Source organism: Cavia porcellus, unplaced genomic scaffold (assembly GCF_034190915.1).
Source record: "Cavia porcellus strain 051 isolate PalLab524CR breed Dunkin Hartley unplaced genomic scaffold, mCavPor4.1 scaffold_4, whole genome shotgun sequence".
NCBI lineage: Eukaryota > Metazoa > Chordata > Mammalia > Rodentia > Caviidae > Cavia > Cavia porcellus.
Window position 1 is genome coordinate 91,496,964 of NW_026947487.1, and position 20,885 is coordinate 91,517,848.

Consider the following 20,885-nt stretch of genomic DNA (forward strand, 5'->3'; position numbering starts at 1 on the left):
AGGAGGATCAAGTGCTAGTGGTCTATGGCACAGTACAGTGATTATGACAGTTGTTAATAATAAGGTACTGTCTAGGGCTCGAGATTTAGCTCAGTGGCATAAGTGCCTGCCTGGCAAACATAAGGTTGTGAGTTCAATCCTTGATACCAATAAATAAATAAATAAATAAGGTACTGTCTATTTTACACAACTAGAAGAAAAGGTTTTGAATAATTTTACAACCAATTATTGATAAATATTCAAGGTGAAGCATATGATAATAACTATTCTTTGATATTATATAATGTATATATTTATTGAAACATCACTGTGCTCAAAAACACATATATATATATATATATATATATATATATATATGGAGAGAGAAGAAGAAACAGAGACAGAGAAAAAGAAAGAGAAAGAGAGAGAGAGATAGACAGACAAAAGTATACACACCAGCAAAAGAAAAATTTGTATGACTGTACTTTAAGGGTAAATTTATTGAGACATCATGAGAATAATACAAGCTAGCTTTGGCCTCTACAATTACATAAGGCCCTCACAATGATGGCCATTATTAATACAGCAAACAGCTGCTTGGCTAATCTTGGTCTCTGTGATTTCTACACATGCATTTTCAATTTCTTCTCTAAGGGCCGGTGGGGTAGTGGGTATTCTGCGATACATGTCATCCTCCAGGGTCTCTCATCTGAGGACAGCATCTGTTAAATAAACATCATATTAGTTTTATTTTTGTTGTTGTTGTTGTTGTTGTTTTTGGAAATGTGTATGTATGTTTTTGGTGGACTGTCTATCCATCTACCTACCTATAATGAAACAGAAGCAATAAAAAGGAAAGGGATGTGAACACCAAAACATTTACCGTAGACAGTGAAGTTTATCCATTTATATCCAAGAATATGATAGCTGAAGCAGTTTATAGCAGTGTGTCGGATTTTTGAACATCATTCTTTTAGAGTTACCACTTTCAAAACATCTTCTTAGTGCCAGACCATATTTCATGAATTATTTCATTTAATATTCTTGGACATCCTTTAAGTCCATGAGTGATCCATGAACCAATAGATGAGACTTCCATGATCTTATGGATGATATGACTTCCTAAAATCAAACAGCAAGTGTTGGAGGCTAGATTTTATGAAAGTTTGCCTGAGACATTTCTGAACTTTTTACTTTTATCCGTTGGCCATGAATAGTGAGATTTACCCAGAAAGTTTGTCTATTGTGCTCTTTCTACTCAGGAAGATACATTAATTGATGCCTGGGAATCCCTGTAACACCTTCAAAGTACATTTAAAAATGTTCATGATATGAATTTTAGATGAGTTATCTTTGATTTCAAATACTGAGGTGCATTGGTTATTTTAGAATAACAATGAAACAAAAACACAGGAAATAGCTCTTCATTTCCCGTGCACTTCATCATCTCCAAGGAATCACATCTGCACTTGGTGATGGGGTTGCATTCTCAGTGGTTAGCTATTCTGTGCATGTACGCAATTTCCACATCTATAATTATCCAAGATGCTCAATATTGAACCTGAGCCAACCTCCCACCTCATCAACTTTGGATTCTGATTTTAGAATTGTCAGACAGTTTATGAAGGAACATTCAAGTTTTTTATTCAGAGGGCTTGCTATCCTCACAATCTAATTTCCTGGCTACCTCTTTTCATCTTTAAGAGGATTTGTGAACTTGGGCACATAGGCAAGACCTCACAGTACTAGTTAAGCTTTTGGTTATTTGGACCTTTTCAGATCTTTTCATTTTCTCAGCTCCTGCAGCATTAGACATATTTTTGTTTAGTATTATCTCCCCTGAAATAAGTACTTGTCTTAACTTTCTCGGCACTCATTTATTCATGCCTCAGATAATCCGTATCTGGTGTCTTTGATCATTGTTCAGGCACTGAGAACTCCCTAAGGCTCAGCTTTTTGACTTATTTTGACCTTTCTCTTCTTATGACCACTAACCTATAGGATTTTCTTTCATGCTATGATTAGATTCGGTTGATACCCTATGTTCTCTGCCTCTAGGAAGATTTTTCTCTCTGATTCTATTTCTGTTCTAATCTTAGTGTCTGCTATGTATTTTTACCAAATTGTTTTTCTTTCACTGCTTGACCCATTAATTCAAAAGATAATTTGAACTTACACTTATTGTGACTTAAAAATTACAAACAGCTGATTAAATTCTGCCTACTACAGAATCTTTGCTCTCATAGTATTTCGGGCAACCTTTGGTTGAATTTCAGCCCCTCTTTTCTGCTGAATTCTTATTGTTTCCCTTAATATCTCCCTTTCAGGCACTCAGGTTGGAAGCCATGTGCAAGTTTCCCAGTCTCCCTCAAAGAGCAAAATATGCATTGGGTCCTACTGATTCTCTCAGTCACTCCAAAATCTTAGTCACCTTCCTTATCATAGCCTAAACTTTTCTCTTTTCTTTCTTTACTCTCTCTTGCAGAGGTCATCTTCCTTAACTTACCTTATTAACATCTAGATGGCTGAATGTCACTTATTTTTTTTCTACTTTTAAAAGCCCTCCATAATTTCTCAGTGCCTATAGGATGGTCCCACTCTGACTTTTGAGAACTTGTGGAATCTGTCCTCAAAACATTTCCAACAACAATGCAAACAATAGCAACTCTTGCTGGTTGTATTTCTGCTTGTGTGTGAAGCATGAGAATGTATCTTGCACATCTGCAATTTCATGTAATTTTTAAAGATGAGAACTGAGCATTATTAATGTTCCAGTTTAAAAGGTAAATGTGATAAAGACAATACACCCAAGAAAACATAAGGCAATAACACTGTTAACATTCCAGTTTAAAAGATAAAACATAAGTTCAAAGATATCAGTGGATTTCCCCAATGGTATATCAGTTATGGTAATCAGTTTATATTTGGTGTGTCATGAATTGTATCTAGGATTTTCCAAAAGCAAAACCCAAGCTCTTCAATGATATTAAATAATGTCTTTACTTACTATATTCCTTTTAATATGTTGTCATGGCAGTTAAATTGTAAGTTCCCCGGTGGCAGGAAATAGGTCTAAAATTTTCTCACACAGTGCTTGCTGATGAGAACTGGAGTCACTGCTGACATTTATACGATGTATGACCAGGTTTAGTTTTACCAGTGGGGAAGGCGGCTCATCATTAAATTCCAAGAGAAACTTTGAAGTCGAAGGTCATCATGGATGAGCTCTTGTTTGGTACACTGTGAAGTGTACTGTTTTCTATACTGCTTAGTGGGTAGTCTCTCTTTTCTACTTCTATTTCTATTCTATTCTGTTTCTAAAGAATGCTGTTTAGAATTGGATGATCTCAGCTTCAACTTTGACTCATTTGGAAACTAGAGATAGGACATCTTTAAATTTCACCTTTTTAATATAAAAGTAAATCCTCTGATACCCATGGTCTTTTCTACCTCTCATAGTCTTTAGTTTTTGATCATCAATAATCAAACTACATGAGTTTTGTAAGACATAGATGTTCTGGCTGAGCAAAACCCAGTTATGATCACTAGGAGCAGGAAGCCAGTCAATTATGACGCTCAGCACTCTACCAATTTAACCTAGCCCACCTTTCTTGCTTTCCATCTGGGAAATGGTAGGGTATAGTGAAATGGGAAAGGGTTTTAGAGTTCAGCAAACAATTAACACTAGAGCTGCAATACTTACCAACTCTGAGTCTCTGAGAGGTAGCTTTACCTTGTTGTACCTCCATATAAGCCATTCTTCCTTCACCATCTCCCATTTAACCTTGCTATACATATACCCGAGTAATATTCTAGAAAACTCTGTCTTTTGTTAGGAAAAGATAAACTTTCTAATGCCCCGGTGTATTGTTGTGTTCTAGTTGTGTTGTTAGGTATAGTGTGTAATCAGTAAAGTCTAGAAAGAATGACCTGCAAATTCAGGGCCAGTGCTGATTGGTGTATTGACACTGGAATTCAGAATCAAGTTACTTGAGTATTAGTGTAACTTAACAAACTAAAGAGACTCACTGAAAATACAGCTAATGTTTTTCTTCATATAGAGAGAAAACTGAATTTCTGGTTTATAAATAATCATTGATGATGAATTTAGATAACCTTGAAACTATTTAATACTTCATATACAAAAACTTGGCAAAGCTTTAGTATATTTGTGACTTTCTGAGTAGTTTGGGAGCAAGGCAAACTCACTTCCCAAACGCAATTTCATAAATATTCAGATGTGGGTGACTGTAGTAAATATGGAGAAATATGCAACACATTATTATACTTCTCAATCAAATATGCTAAACAGGTTTTTCATTCATTGTACTGAATAAAGTATTTCTATGTTGCAAAATGATTCCTATAAAAGATTCATGGATAAAGTTGAAAAGTAAATTTGATTAAAAAGAAAACTGAGCTCCAGCAATTTGCTGAAAAAGTTGCTTTAAATATAACATAGAGAAAGTACTCAGATATTAAACTGCTCTGAATATCTTGGTCTAATTGCCTCATTTGCATTCTGCTTAGGTATTCAATTGATCGTCACACTGACCTCGACAGGTTTTTCACTATTAATCTAGAGGATGGTTTTATTAAAACCACAAAACCTCTGGATAGAGAAGAAACCGCCTGGCTCAACATCTCTGTCATTGCAGCAGAAATCCGTAAGTCTTCTCCTAAGGGTTTTGATTTTACTTTACCAAACAGTAATCCTTCAGAATTTTTCTATATTCTGAGAAACAAAATAGTTGAAGAGGATTTCTTTAAAGTCTCGAGGACTTTTTGGTTGTTTGTTTTTATTTTATTTTAAAATTTATGTTCAGATATTTAGGAATACAAAGGCAAATAGCGATAATTTCATTTTCTTTGGCAGAATTTGATACAGACTTGGCAAGATAGCTCATAGCCCTCAGCAGTTTAAAATGCATGATCATCCTGCTAAACTCAAAGCAAAAGCTATAGAGGCGAGAGCTGCAAATTTTTATTTACTTATAGAGCAGTATTTCTCAAACTTAATCATGCATTAAGCCCTCCATTTATCTCATACATAGCTTATCATAACCAGTGTTTCTGGACTCCATGCTGGTGTCTCTGATTCAGTAGATCTGACATCTGACCAATACTTTGTATGTCCGTCTCATTCCCAGATAGTTTTGATGCTCCTGTAAGGGTCCTATTTTGAGAACCACTCTGGTAGAATAGGTTCCAGAATGTCCAGGTTCTATTATTAGTTTTCAAAAAGCAAGTTCACCATCATTGTGAGCAGAAGTGGATGAGTGATTTAGTTCTTACTGCTCTAGTTTACATTTATTTATGTTATCTTTCTTCCACTAAATTGCTCCTAGATGGACTTTGTGCCAACAATGCGTTTCCCTGAACTGCCTGGAAGAGTAGGTTAAAGCTTACTCTTTCCCAAGAGTGAATAGGGAGAAATGTATGGTTTTTACCTGGTATTTGTTTACTGTCTGCATTCTCTCTTCTCAGACAACCGACATCAAGAAACCAAAGTCCCGGTGGCCATTAGAGTGCTTGATGTCAATGATAATGCTCCCAAGTTTGCTGCCCCCTATGAAGGCTTCATCTGTGAGAGTGATCAGATCAAACCCCTTTCCAACCAGGTAATGCTGTTCTCTCTTTCTCTGGTTAAAAGCAAGAAATTGATGAATAGAATTTGTTTTTGAGGAGGGGGTTAAGTATCTTTCTGTTGCTCAAGGAGATTTTCTAGACCTGGTTTTGCTCTGAAGCTATATTCTCTAATTAAAACCTGGCATTTAACTCTGCTAGTATTTTTGAATAAATGATATGCCAATGTCATCATGATTTATTTGCAAACCACCTTTATCTTTCAGCCAATTGTTACAATTAGCGCAGAGGACAAGGATGACACTGCCAATGGACCAAGATTTATCTTCAGCCTACCCCCTGAAATCATTCACAATCCAAATTTCACAGTCAGAGACAACAGAGGTTTGTACTCAGGTTTCTATTCATTCTCATTTGGAGAAGTAGAAGTGGAAAACATGGTTTTTATATTACACAGCGCAAATATTTTCACTAATCTTAATAATGCTTTCCTGTTGAAGCACAAACAAGAAATAATAATGCTACTTCTATTTTGACACATGGGCTCATTTGATGCATATGAACAAGTGAGTCTAATTTTATGTTCGTTTTTTATTGGTTTTGATATTCATGAAGCAGTGGGAATGCCAAATGGGGAAGCTTACAAATGGGTCAATATCAAACAACTCCATTTTTTAAGAGGTTGATATACCCTTGGGGAGAAGCATGGCTTTATGAATATTGATATCAAGGAAAGCATTAAAAGAGATTAGTTCAACTTTGCAAGGCAATATAATCTTTCAAGCACAGGCCTTCCTTGCCAAAGTACAGTTATAATGTAGTGTAGTTGGATATAGAGCTTGCTACTTAAAGGTGAAGAGCCGGGGTGCAGCAGTTTGCTCACTGGAAATATAGTCAAATGTGGCACGATTGTTGCATCTCATTGTGTCATTCAAGTGAATTCTAGATTTGTAAGTTATTAATAGTAGAAGATGATATTGTTGTGCACAGAAGTTACAGACCCTGCAGGAAGTTGGTGGCAAGGCCTGGGAGAAAAACATAAACGCTTTAACTCAGTCAGGTTGGTTTTCTCTCAGTATTACTTCTTAATGAACACTGTGCATATAAACCTGGACAATATAGATCTGTGAAAGAAAGGAGCCAGTGGCATTGTGTAGCATAGGAGTGAAAGGTGGCAGCTGTGAACATGGAAGCTTTCTTTAGTTCCAAATGTCCAAGATTGCTTTCTGGATGATTGAGCAAGATCTTTAACAAAACAAATATTACACTTTCTCTCATCACTGGCATCACTCTCAACAACACCATTATGCAATAGTTTTGTTCCAAGCACCATGTCAAGACCTTCACTCTTTTGTTCCCTTAATTCTCTTCTCACTAGAGGTAGGCATTATTGGTAGTTCCTTTTACAGATGAAAAAGTGATGCACAAAACTATTTTTTAACTTTCCCTAAATTATTCAATAAAATAGAATTTAGAGCTTAGTTTTAAGCCCAGGCATTTATTTGTTGCCAGGCCATTCCCTTAACTTCCTTGTCACATTGATTAAACAGACAAGTGCACCCTAAGCTACTTGAATTTTGAAAGAATATGATTTGCCCCACTTCCTTTAAATTTCTTGAACTGATTTGAGCTTTTAATCATGGGCCTTATAAATCAAATACATAGCAAACGAGACAGTTAAAATGTCCTAAGTTTCATGACAGAGACTTTTCTCTCCAGGTGCATTGCTTTCCCCAGTGAACTTGCTCTTAAGCACCAAGGTGAGAAGGAAATTGTATGTGCAGAGACACGTGTTTTAAAAGCAGCCTTGGAGAACAACTCATGGTGTGCATCATAAATTATTTCCATCATTTTGAGACAGAAATGTTATTTATCATTCTTTAGTTTCACATTCAAGCTAGGAGTTTTCTTTTCCTTGTTGAATTGATTCATGTGAACAGGTGATGCAAGCCCTTTAAAATGATGATTCTGCCAAGCACAAAGCTAAGTGGGAACACACAGCACTCCTGCACACACTTTGGGGGTTACTCAGATGTAATAGAGGAATTTTCTTTTGTAATGATAGGTTTTCCCAAAATGGAAAAACTCTGACATGTGTTCAGCATTTAATGAATGTGTAATGATCTGAACTGAAGTAGGTAACATGAATAGAGTTTTCATAAAGCTTTCTAAGGTATGTGTACACTTGGGTTAATAAAAGCCTCTGCCGCCACTCTTAGAATATTCTATCACCTCAAATTAGTTTTCAGCTCTACCTGAGATTGGCAATTTGATCTATTTTTTCAGCATCAGTTTGTGTCAGTTTTATGATAAAGAAATGCTTTTTAGAACATATTTCATAGTGAGTTCACCTTGATCAATGAGGAGGATTGCTTAGTTATCCAGAAAATTCTGATGATCTCACACGCTTCCTATGTTGCATTCGATGGACCCTTATTTTAAGTAATTAACTGAAACAGTGTCTTGATGTGCTGCCCAGGCTGTTTCCTGAAATATCTGTGATCCAGTTTTTCTGTGTGGTTGATGTTGCCCCAACTTACCCTTGACATCTAGTTCCTGACTCCACGCCAGCTAGGATCCCTGATTATCATGAGATGCCTTCTGCAAACAGCCAGCTCTTTCAGGCTTTACTCTCTGTGCCCAGTTCTCCACCACCTGCCCTGGCCTTTTTATATGTGTATCATGTGGGTTACTATTATCTTTATAAACATTACATTAAGTCCTATTTTATAGGGGGTGTTTGTTGTAGAACTTCTCGCATGACATCTGCATTTTCAGGGAGATTATATCACTTAGGAAAAGCTAACTGTTTACCCTGTCCATTTCCTCCACCTTTTCTGTAGGAGACTAACTGTACTGTTGAGCTATCAGTTTAGCAGAGAATTGCTACTTTTTAAAAAAAATTACTTTATTAACTATGGCAAACATTTAATGAAAACTCCCATGTTTAGAGCTATTACAAAACTTTAAAGCAAATACAGCCCTATAATTATCATTTAATAGAGTTTCTTTCTGCTAGCTCTTAAAAGTAATTACACATTGAAGTAATCCAAAAGAAGTAATCATATTCCACATGCTATTAATAGCCTACTGAGCTACCAAATTTCTAGGCTGAGACTGTTTTCCATAGAAAACGTGAGATGATGGTTTATATCATGCTGAGTTAAAGCCTCAAGTTACTTTCTTCTTGAGTATTTACCTCCTTCATGCCATGTAAATAATCACTATTGTGTTTGCCTAAACTGGGCATAAGCATTTCGAGTCTTTAGAAATGCATAAAGGGAACAGCATATTAATACATGTAAGCCTTTTATTTCATTTTATCTTGTGCCATGCTACAGCTGGAGCCTCCAAGCCAACTCTGTGGGTAGTAAGAAAGGGGACCACTGAATGAGTCTTCAATGTTTAAGTCTATCTTGGGGTCTTAATAACAGGAATGATGTTGTTTGGGCAGCTTGTCGTCCTAGGGTTTAAGATGCATTTACTTTGAAAATATCAGGCTTATGACAGCTCTAAAAACACCAGAAATGTGTAATAGACAAGAAAAGTACAAGAGGGAAGAAAACACAAAAACAAAATATCTAAGGTTAATGTCTTTTGTTTTTCTAGCTCCTTACTGACTTAAAAACAAAAACAAAAAAATTGAAGACTCTTTGTTTCACCTGGTTTTCAAAACATTCTCATAAACTGAATATATTATGTATTTTTATTTGTATTTCAAATAAAGCAAGAAGATGGCATATCAGAATGGCCAGTGACTTTTTTAAGGTCATGGTACCAATGAGTTAAAAAACTAAATTTGGGTATTTGAAGGGTACTTCCTGGTGTGTGTTACATGTTATAAAATGAACATAAAGTTCATGTTTTTGTTTTTGCTTTTTACTTTTCAAAAGGTTTTTGTTTACCTCACAGACAATAGCAATCATCTGAAAGGGAAAGTCTGTAATTCGGTTCACTAGTCTAAGGTTCCAAGGAAGATGTAAACAGAAAAAAACAAGTTACTTCAATTTCCATTTTAATGACAGCCACGTAAGTGCAGCAAAATATATTTGCAAGACTTTTGTAATTTTTTCTAATGTGTAATTAATACATCCATTGTAGTAAAATTAGAAAGCACAAACAAGCAGAAATAAGATTTAAAATAATAAAATAACTCAAAATATATTATCCAGAAGTAATCACTGATATTTTGTATACTAGTAAGTTCTTTTTCACTTTTCTTTTTTTTTTTTTTTAAGAGATGTAATTATCAAGTATAGGTCCAGTCTTTTCCTACTGAATGTGTGATATACATGTTTCTACATCAATGTATTCATGTGAATTCTTTCTAATTATCTTCCCAACTTTTGCTATGGGGTATCATGCCACTTTTGTGTACAGGTACTGTATACTGTTTCAAAACATCTTTACCAGATACATATCTAATTATTCTTGTAAGATAAATTCCTTGAATAGAATCAGTAGATTAAAATTCCATATTAAATATTATACTAATGTATAATACTATCTGTAAAGTAGTGTATAGATTAATTTAAGAAGATCTAAAAATGTTAAAATACTCTCTCTATTCAGAAGCCTGGTCTGGCTTTCTCTTGAGTCAGTTCTCTTTTGTTGTGCTGTGTTGCAACTTCATTTTTGTTTTATGTATTTCTTACTAAGTTTATGGCTAGTTTTAGATTTTGGGTGCTACTGTGAATGAAGATTTTAGTTATATTTTTTGGCTTTTGTAGTTTGAATTGAACATTTTATCTGATACTATTGTCTTTCCTTGCTCAGCATATCAAGTGTGCTCTTTTTTCTTTTTAAATCTTTACCTTAGGGTTTAAATTAGTACAATTGCAATCAAACCAAGTGCCCTTTCAAATAACACCATACCACTTAATGAGTATTTTGAGTACCTTGTATTAATAGAATGATCCTAATTCCTGTCCCCTGTTCCTTGTATCATTGCTATCATTTGCTTTACTTATCCATAAACATATGTATGATTGAACAAAATAATTAAATTGAAAAATTATAATATTGAATCTCACAGCCGTAATTTTCTAACCTGTTCTAAACAATCAACATTTGATAAAGTGTAGGGGAAAGCGCTAGGCTTAGAGAATAAATGCTTGATTCTGCTCTGTACCTCTAAAAAAGGAACAATTTTCATAGCAATAGTTGAATATTTTACAAATATTTAATCGTGTTATTATTTTATGAAAAATTACCAAGTTCTGTACCACTATTAACTCATGAGTGGAGCTGGTATTTTTAGCAGCAAGGACCCAGAAATACCAAATGCTGAGCATACGATTGGCATCTCAGGATGCCAAAGCCTGAGGGCTGCTTGCTTGGCAATAGGCTAAGTCCATGAAAATTGGAGTTTTTTCAAACCATGTGGTTACTTGCTTATTAGAACATTGTTTTGAGCTTACTTCAGGGGCATGCCTCTGTAATGTCAGCTCCTCGAGATGGTGAAGCAGAAAGATTGAACCCAAGATTTAGGGTTCAATGTAATAAAGACTCCATCTCACAATTTAAAATAAATAAATTGAGGAGTAAACAAGATAGTTTTATAATATGAGCAATGCAGTGAAACATAAAGAGTTTAGACTGGTTTCTGTTATAACAATAGCAAAAGCACAGGAGATTTTTCCTAGAAACTTTTTGACCTCTTTGAAGAATCCTCTACTTTATTTGACCATCTTCTCTAATGATGTCTCTTCAGCACTTAGTGTCAGTGAGGCTTTTACTAAACAGCACATATTTCTAATTGCTCCATCACAATCTGTTTTTACCTTCCCTTTTGATGAAAAGATAAACTGTTACACGCAGTCTCTGACTTCAAGGGAGTTTTCAGAAGCACAGTGAGGAAAATCAATATTTTTGCAAAAGCATACCTAACATTGATAGTCGTTATTCACCTTTCTGATGCTATAACAAAGCACCTGAGGTAATCAACTTTAAAAAAGGAAGGTTTTATTTTGGTTCACACATGTGTAGGTTTTAGTTTATGCTTAGCTGGCCTGTTGCTGTGGTGCCTGTTATAAGGCTGGACATTTAGGTAGACAGCATGTGGTGGAGCAAAGCTTTTCCCCTCAGGGTGCCCAGGGTAAGGAAAAAAAAAGAGGAGGGATGAGTATCCCGCAGAGCACTTCAGAGCACACCACCTGTAACCTGACTACCTCCCTCCAGGCCCAGATTCCTAAAGGTCCTCCACTCTCCACAGTGCCAAGCTAAGGATCAAGCCCTCATTCCACAGGCCTTGGGAGACAGTCATGATCCATAGTAGGCCAAGTGGCCTAAAGAATGACATGCAGAGGAGCTGACTATGTGGTTGTCTCCAAATAGGTCTGCCTGACTCCAGTCTTATCTACTTAATTAGCAAACATACCTTATCCCTTATTGTATTTCCTCTTCATTTTAAAATTCTTCTTTTCCTCTCCTTTTCCTATGGAATTTCACAGCCAGAAATTTCACAGCCAAGTGTGTAAAATATTCCATGATCTACCCCAATTGCACTTGGCTCTAGAATTTCCTTTTCTCCCTATTTTAAACCTTAAGGTACAGAGACTTGAACCCTTGCCTACTTGCCCAAGTGTGTCGTATTCAAAGTTTTGCTCTTCCTGAAATGTGCTCTCCCACATGTTTTGTCCCCTCCTTCTAGATGAAGATGACTCTTAGGTAAAGCTTTGCCAGGCATCTTAGGTCATCATGAGTGCTTTCTCTGTATTTCAGGAACACAGCATTAATTCTATTTTTTTTCTCACTACGCTGCATACTAATTATGCATTGTGTTCTTTGTCTCCCAAAAGAGTATGAGCTGGGTGAGACCAGTATCTTAATATTTTAGCAAAATAGCTTGGCTGAACATATGAACTGAAAAGTCAAAGAATGAATGTCAAAATGCTTTGCAATACTTTATATTCTTCAGACTTTTTAGGGATTCATTATTATAGTGGTAACCCTCAGGCTGAAAAGGACAAGTCATCCTTTGGTATAAAAATATTTTGAAGAAATTAATGCTTCATCATTAAACCATGCTGTCCATTAATTTATTTACTTATTTTTCCACAAATTTATATTGAGTACCTAGGAGATGGAGCCAAAAAGACATAATCTGAAAATGCAGTTATTTTGCAAATATAATCCAAGATAGGTCAAGCTGCAGATCAAATGAACTCTGATACAGAGTTAAATTTGTACAGTTTAAACAACAACCACCACCACCAAGCAAGAAATATTGCACAAACATCAGGGTTAACTGAGTAATATAGTTAAGACAGCTGCTCTCAGGATAAACCTTTTATTACTTTCTACGTTTTAAAATAATAAATTATGAACATTTCTTTTTTATGAGCAGAGCCAAAGAACATCCAAATACACTTCTGATTTTTCACTTCTCTAATTTACAGAGAGTCAGACAGATTTTTGTGGGACAGATTTTTCCCTGTTAATTGTTCCAATATGGAAAACGCTTTGTTGGCAGATCAAAATGGCAGATGTCTTTTAATGCCCTGCCGTTTCACTTATGTAAATAATTATGTTCCTTTCCTGCCTGATATTTATTGCTATAGTATTTTTTTTTCCATGCAGAACACATTCTTGTGACTTCATAATGTATGTGGTGAAATGTTTCTGTGAAACGTGCAACGTATACATGATTGGATACACCTATGCATAAACATATGCACAGATATAGATTTTATATATATATATATATATATATATATATATATATTCTTATCTTTATAGAGTTATTGCCACATTCCTAGGGAAAGTAGAGTGGACTGAGAGGAATGCAATCAAATGATTATTCTCATACTGATGGTGTTCAGGGGTAGAGCAGGTTTGTTTGTTTTTTTTTTTTTTTTTTTTTTGGTCTGAGTGGTATTTTTACAGTAGATGGATCTATTTTGTTTCTGCAGTTTCTACAGCAATACAGATTACGTGGATTCCTCTCAAAAGTCACAAAAATATCTTCCTGGTAGCAAGGGTTTGTCTAGACTTTTCAGTCTTCATTAGTGTAAAGAAAAAAACCTCCAAAAATTGTGGCTCATGGCCAGTAATTTCAGGCTAAAAGGTCTCAGAGCAGGTCACACAGAGCAGACTGTATACCTTCAGAAAGGAGATACACAGAGGAAAAGTGGTGTCAAGGAAAAGGTATCCTAAATGTTTCAGGGAGGCAGCTGGGGTGAATGATGCCTTAGCTTAGGTCAAGCCTTTCTGTCTCCATCATGAGGGCAGTAGACTATGCGTGCCCTTTGCTCCAAGCTGTCTCACTTCCAAGTTTTCAAACTAAGCCCATACATTACCCATTTTCCTCTAATGGCTTTTTTTCCCAAATGCAACCCTGGCACTAGAGCATCCCAACTATCAAGGGCAGCTCCTTCATCACAGTTTTACTTTTAGTGTCAGATTATATGTTTCCCTTCCTTGGACTGCATCATCTTCATAACCCTTATACTTGTATTCCCAGACTGGTGCCATGGAGACCATCATTATCACACAGTTCTGTATTTTGTTGTTATAATGAAAAAGTGTACAGGTAAAACTAGCATATAATTAGGAGTTCAGGTTTCAGACATAAAAGCCTGAAACCTGAGATACTTTTCTACTAATAAAAATACTACAATTTGTGCATGACATACACTAGTAATTAACGGGATCTTTTTCAAGTTTTTGCCAAAGAGGAAAAACATTGGAACTGGTTACACTCTTGTATCTGGGCATGAAAACCCTGGGTATCAAGATGAAAACCAAAGGGCTTGAAAAACATTTTCTTATCTCGGGAAACATGTTGCCCAGGACTCAGGAGTGTGAACTATTCTCTTACCTCTGGATGGTACACCCTTCTGTGTGGGAAATTGCATTCAAAGCTGTGATGACTTTTCCAAGAATTTATTTTCCTCTCCACACTAGTAAGTTTTTCTTCCTCATTAGTCTACTGCCCAAAGAGGATGGCTTCCAGGAAAGAATTAATGTTTGCTGAACCTCTCCACAGACTGGCAGTGTGCTGTGTACCTTTATGAATGGAAATAAATTTAACCTTCAAATATTACTATTTTAGATTACAACCAAGAAACTTGGGATAATTTCTTAGTATGTCTAAAGCCAGGCAATTTATATATGGGAGAGTCATACAGAAAATCTTTGGGTATCTCAGACTGGACACTTTGCTTGTTAGAGCCTTGTATAGATAGGAGAAGAGTCTAAGAAATCTCTTGGAGGAAACTTTTAAATTGATAGCTAGTTTTCTGGTTCATCTTATTAACCATAGAGTCACTCTTTCACCTCCTTGAAAATGTGTTGTTACTGGTCCTTTTCTTTTCTTGGGTCATCCTTAAATCTCAGTCATGTAAATATCCAAAGCATTAGACCTTGTCAAAGGCAAAATGACTAGTTACTTTTCATAATGTAGATGAAAAAGAATCTGTAATTTAAGTGAAGATGCAAGACTCCTTCCCAGAAGAAAGGTTTTGTTATGGTTATTAGTTTGTTTCTTTTTCCACATGTGTGTCTGAATTTGATTTTCAGTTGTTTTGGATCATAGTGTTTTGGATCAGTTGTGTTTGATCATAGTGTTTTATCATCAATGATCAGAGTGGATCACAAGAAAGACCACTGTGGGCCATGATGCTAAAGGCTCAAGAATGCCTCCTCCCCAGCCTTTCTCAATACTAGGAATGGAGACCAGGGCCTTCTGCACTGACCTGCATCTTTGGACCCTTTATGTTTTTATTTTGAGTCAGTCTCACTGCATTATTAAGTTATCCCAGCTCCACTTGAACTTCTGCTCTTCCTACCTCAGGCTTCCAGAGGGCTGTGATTGCAATGGGTGTATAACCACGTTTATCTAAGGAATGATTGCTCCTTTTGAAAGAAGCTCATACTCCATTGGTAGTTGAGCTACTTAGATGAAGGAGAAAATGTTTTATTGACTCAAACAATATAAATCATCTAAGTGTCAAGCCAGACTGTAAGACAAGGCTATCTACCACCAGGTCTGTAGGCCTGGAGGAGTCAACACTGGGTATTAAGCTTTCTGTGGGAGGATTCCCAGAGCCCTCTGGAAGCACAGCACAGAAGGAAACACTGAGTCTTTTATGATTTAATTCCAATAACAACTCCATTCAGCACACTTGATATAATCTGGTCCCCTTTCAAAGATAAGTAAATGAGGCTCTAGATGGGGAAAAGAGTAATCATCCTAAAGCATCCAATTATTATTTCTAGAAGGACCCTCAGTCTAACTCTTGCCCAGCTCTTGAGTTCATCTTAAAGTCTGTATGTGAAACATGTTTTGCTAGAAGAGATTTCTAAAGAAGTCTGTGAAAGTCTACTGATCACTCAGAGATTCTAAATGGTTCAGTCAGCCTGGCACTGTGATGAGCTTTCATGTCATAGCTTCAGAGTGTCTGAGAAGACTCAGCTGCTCAGAACATAAAGCATCTTGAGTTCACATGCTGGTGCTGTGCTCAGGCCCATGTTTTCCATTAATGTGTGAGTTTCAATTACCTTCATGTACAAGCCAGCCTGCTGTGATCTAACTGTGTAGTCGTGTATGGCTGGCTCATTGAAGTATAGATTTAAATCATGACTTCCACCAGTTTACAGAAATAAAACTTCTCTGTTCACATTCCCTTTACTCGTGACACCAGGGTAACTGAGTACCAAAATAGAAACCTAAATGAATAATTTGTGAGTGTCTTTCATATCAGAGTTACATTTGACCAATAAATTTAATTTTCTTTTCTTCTAAAATGTTGAATATTCATTTTTATTTGTGAAGGGATTAATGACTTTTCAGGTCAGTAAAGTTGTTAAGATATTGTTACATTTTATGAAAATCTTAAGTATAAAACAATAAAAAGACACTAAACTTAAATTTGGAAATATTTTATTATAATTTGTAAATTTAACTGCTGATATAGGAGAGTGGCTTAGTGATTAATCTAGAAAAGTAAACAATAGACAGCAGGCCAAAGTTTATTTGGCAAGTTTACCCTTCTCTTCAGCAATAAGAGCAAAATATTCCAACCATACAGAAATCAGAAAATATAGGAATGAAGGACAACTGTTTTGCCTTTTGTCCACTGAGGTGCTAGTAGTGAAAGGCTGAAAATCTGTCTCTGAAAGGCCTACCGAAGCCAGTGAAAACACACACCTTATCTTCTGCAGTATTCAGAATGTCTGCTCATCTTGTATGAGGCTGAATCTGCCATCTGTGGTCCCACAGAGAATGCACTAGATTTTCTTTAACCAGACATCTGTACATTAATTTTTAGAGTGTAAGATACTGTTTCTTATTACAGAAACAAATTTATGTTCTGAACCTTTTGTAAATCCTGGCAGTTTGGGGCCTCCTAGGATGTTGTTGAAAGCATTCTACTGGTTCTTTTTTTTTTTTTTTTTTTTTTTGTTGTTGTTGTTGTTGTTGTTGCTTGTGGTGTTGAAGATTGAAACAAGGGCCTTTGCACTAAGATATATCCCCAATCTCTTTATTTTAAAAATTTTTGTATCATGACAGGGTCTCACTGAGTCACAGAATTGCCCAGGCTAGACTCAAAATTGTGAGACCACTGCTTCAGACTCCCAGAAAGCTGGGACTATGGTGCTTCTCAATCTACAAACAAAGGAGACACACAAGAAGATATCTGTGCATGGGTGAGTGTGTGTGTGCAATTGATGGAGCATAGTCAAATTTTTGCTGTTATATAATATCCAGGTTTTCCCTCCAGAAAATATGTTCTGGAAAAATATTGTAGGCTAGTAGACAAATATGTGGATGAGGAAACATTTTAGGGGCAAATCTTAAAAAAGGTTGACAAATACATGAAAACCAACATCTGGAATTTTAGTTAAACTTTTCCCAGAGTGTAGTTCAACTATTTGTTCAACAAATATTTTTTAAAAATCTGCTGTATATCTAGCCCTGGAGAGACAGAAATGAATCAGATAAAATTCCCTGTTCTCTGGAAGTTCACCGTCTTAGTGAGGTCTAAGTGGTTATGTCAACAAATCATGACAGAGGAATGACTAGGATACCAATTTCTATAGGAATTTCCCAAAGAAATGGATGGTGAAGAGGTCTAGGGAGGCCTCCTAGAAGAGGTAACTTTGGGATTCAGTTTTAAGCTCTGACAAGTTTTACTGACTTGACAAAAGGAATAGATTTGGGGACAGACAGCGAAGAGTAGAGACTCAAGGAGTATGAAAAATCATGGCAGACTTGGAAACTAAAAATTAATTCTCCATTTGGGACTGAGTCAGTTCATGTGAGAAGACACAGGATGTGAAAAGAGGCAGGGTATAAGGCTGGCAGGCAAGATCTAACGTAGGTGAAGGAAGCAGTTGTGGACTGTGTTACATGGGCAAAGAGAAAGTGGAGGTGTTTTAAGCGGGAGAGGTTCATGTGTTTAACCAGGGTGGTTATGTTTGAATGTCATACAAAAGCAGAATCTGCTGCAAAGTTTATATTGTATTTCCACATTAAAGAAGGTATTTTCTTTTAAGACTGATTCATAACTAGGTGAATTGTTTAGGCAAAGTTGATGGGAGAGTTTGGAGTTCTTCTTAAAAGGTCATGAAGAAAACTTACAAAACCCTTGCAATGAAGCAGGCAAAATTATGAGCACAGCTTGTGCTCACACTCATTGAAATATTTAATTATATTATATGATTATATAGAGTACAAAGCTGAAGCTCATGGCGTTCGAGGCAGAGGGTGAACACCCAAACAGAGTCTAGGGTGAACACCCAAGCAGAGTCTGCTGTGGTTAACTTACCAGGGAAGGCATTCAGTACCTACCAACTGGGAAAGAGCAATTTCTGAGTTTTGTTCCAAAATGCAGATTGTTCCATGATGCTATCAAGCCAAATGTCTATTGCCTCTATAGATACTAAAAGAACAAGTGGGAAGAATTGTGGTTGTTAACCTTTGCAGTGAAAAGGATATGCTCAAATCTGGCAAGCTGAATGCAACTGTGACTGGAACAGTATTGATCTGAAAGCACCCCTTCTCCCTCCTGTTCCAACAGATAACACAGCAGGTGTCTATGCCCGGCGTGGAGGATTCAGTCGGCAGAAGCAGGACTTATATCTACTGCCCATAGTGATCAGTGATGGTGGCATTCCACCCATGAGTAGTACCAACACCCTCACCATCAAAGTCTGTGGGTGCGACGTGAATGGCGTGCTGCTGTCCTGTAACGCCGAGGCCTACATCCTGAGTGCTGGTCTGAGCACAGGCGCACTCATCGCCATCCTCGCCTGCATCATCATTCTCCTGGGTAAGGGATCTCCCTTGTCACTTAGTACAACCGGATGTGCATCCTTGACCACGTATTTCTCAGTTATGAGCTGGTTACCAGGCCATGCGCTGCACTGTGGACATGGTTTAAATGAAATAAAAGTAAGAATTTTCTGCTCCCATGAGTTCTACAGCACAGCGGCCATGGTGTGCAATTTAATAAGCATGCAAGTGGAGGGAAGGAAAGGCTATGATGACCATTTTGCCAGACATGACAGATGTACACAGTGGAAGATGCCATCAAGGGGCTGGAAATGCATCCAATAAATAGTTTGCAGATAATAAATTTAAGCAGGGACCTGGTATATGAGGAAATGTTTTGTCTCATAAGAGAAAGAAGAAAGTTTATTAAGATGCAGAAAGAATATTTACAACCTTAAAGATAATGCAGGCAGGACTCAAGGAACAGAATGAAGGCTTGCTGGATGAAGCCAGACTGTGACCTTCCCCATCATTAGGATCTAGAATATCTGTGTGCACATCTTAGTTTATGCAGATCCCTGGGAGATTTTCCTGTACTTGGCCGCTGAGATAGGCTCCCCTCTTTTGCACTTCAGTCCACCAATGATCCACTCTATAAAAAAGCCATATGCAGATGCTAAGATATTCTCCCTCTGCGGGGTCTCAGGAAGATTCAATAGTTTGTCCTAAGTACTCAGCACACTGATTGACAAAAGTTACCATTCATGCTCAGATATGTCTGACATCAAACATGCTTTTATCAAGATGTTTAATTCTCCACTGAATGAATGATGGGGCTGACTCCTTTCCTTAGGAAGGAGCCACTGAACTCAGTTCAAAAATTAATAGTGCAGTATTATCTGGGAGCCAGGCCCCATATTAAACCTTGAGGCATTAAAAAAAATTCTTGCACAATATTTCTGTGCTGGATGAGGCTATAGTCTATCAAGGAAGATATACATGAACAAACAGACAGAGATACCTTATAAGTGCTTACAGAAAAGTGTAGGCAAAGGACATTGCCTGCAGAAAGCAAAAAGTACATGTCGCTGCCTGAAGAGGTTCAGAGACTTCTTCTTGGAAGACATAACATTTATGTCAGAAACAGAAAGCGTTTCCTAGCTGGTGAAAGGGGCTGGGATGGTTGGGTATCCAGGTAGAGTGAATAAAAGAAGAGGAGCCCTGAAGAATGCATATGAGGATTGACAAAAGTGTAAATCACATGATGGATGTTATGAAGATGGCAAGAACAGGTGCATGTGTAGAAAAGCAGGTGCATAGCCTGTCTGGTGTCAAGGTAGGAAATCAGTAAAGATTTCCGTAATGAAAGATAAGAAAGAATCACCCAGGCAAAGAAAGTGAAAAGGAATGATAGGTGTTGGAGATGAAAGTGTTTTCATGAACAAATCACAGAGCTCTGAGACCCAATGAAGACCAGGACAAGGGCTGGGCCCCCGTCCCTGCAACTTAGAGTGGTGTGGACCTAGGGAAATCTCAGTTCTCTTTCCAAAGGCAACCACAAACATTTCCTTCAATCTTGCTGAGTGTGTGAGGGAATCTTCTTGGTAGGGTTTGAGAAGAAATGGAGGGAACTGATACAGAAGTAAGCAGTGTCTCAACTCTCTTTATAAATGACTCTGCACATTCTCCTAGATTGTCCATTCTAATAGAACACCTTACCCAGAAAAGATACTGGATTGTGTGTGGCTTTTAAAATTTAAAATAAATAGATTATTCTTCTGAGTTTTTAATTTTTTTTTAATATGCTCTCTACCCACATGCAAGCTAATGTTTCTATTGTTACAGAGCAGGGCTCATGCTTCTCCCCAGACCTTTGGACAGGATATAATTTTCAGTCTTAGAAGAAGGTTCTCTGAAGGTCCTCATTTTTAAATGTGAGAATCCAGCCAGCTCCATTTGCAGAAGCAAATAACAGCATTAGGCTTCTCTAAGAAACTTGAAGCCAACACCTTTAGAATCTTCCCATTTCTTAGGAAGACAACTTCCAAAATGTACTGGGATTCATGTGGCAAAAATTTAAAATAGTTCCAATCTGCCAAGT

At 36.8% G+C, this 20,885-nt stretch overlaps 1 protein-coding gene across 6 annotated transcripts in view; it reads left to right on the top strand.

Moving 5' to 3' along the window:
- The window catches only part of LOC100716924 (cadherin-11-like), a 155,357-nt gene that overhangs the window by 131,279 nt on the left and 3,193 nt on the right, over positions 1 to 20,885 (top strand). For all 6 annotated transcript variants that reach the window (XM_063247438.1, XM_003472045.5, XM_063247440.1 and 3 more), the window contains 4 exons: positions 4,510 to 4,646; positions 5,467 to 5,600; positions 5,832 to 5,949; positions 18,591 to 18,842. In XM_063247438.1, coding sequence (XP_063103508.1) covers positions 4,510 to 4,646; positions 5,467 to 5,600; positions 5,832 to 5,949; positions 18,591 to 18,842 — 641 coding nt within the window. The remainder of the gene's footprint in view (positions 1 to 4,509; positions 4,647 to 5,466; positions 5,601 to 5,831; positions 5,950 to 18,590; positions 18,843 to 20,885) is intronic.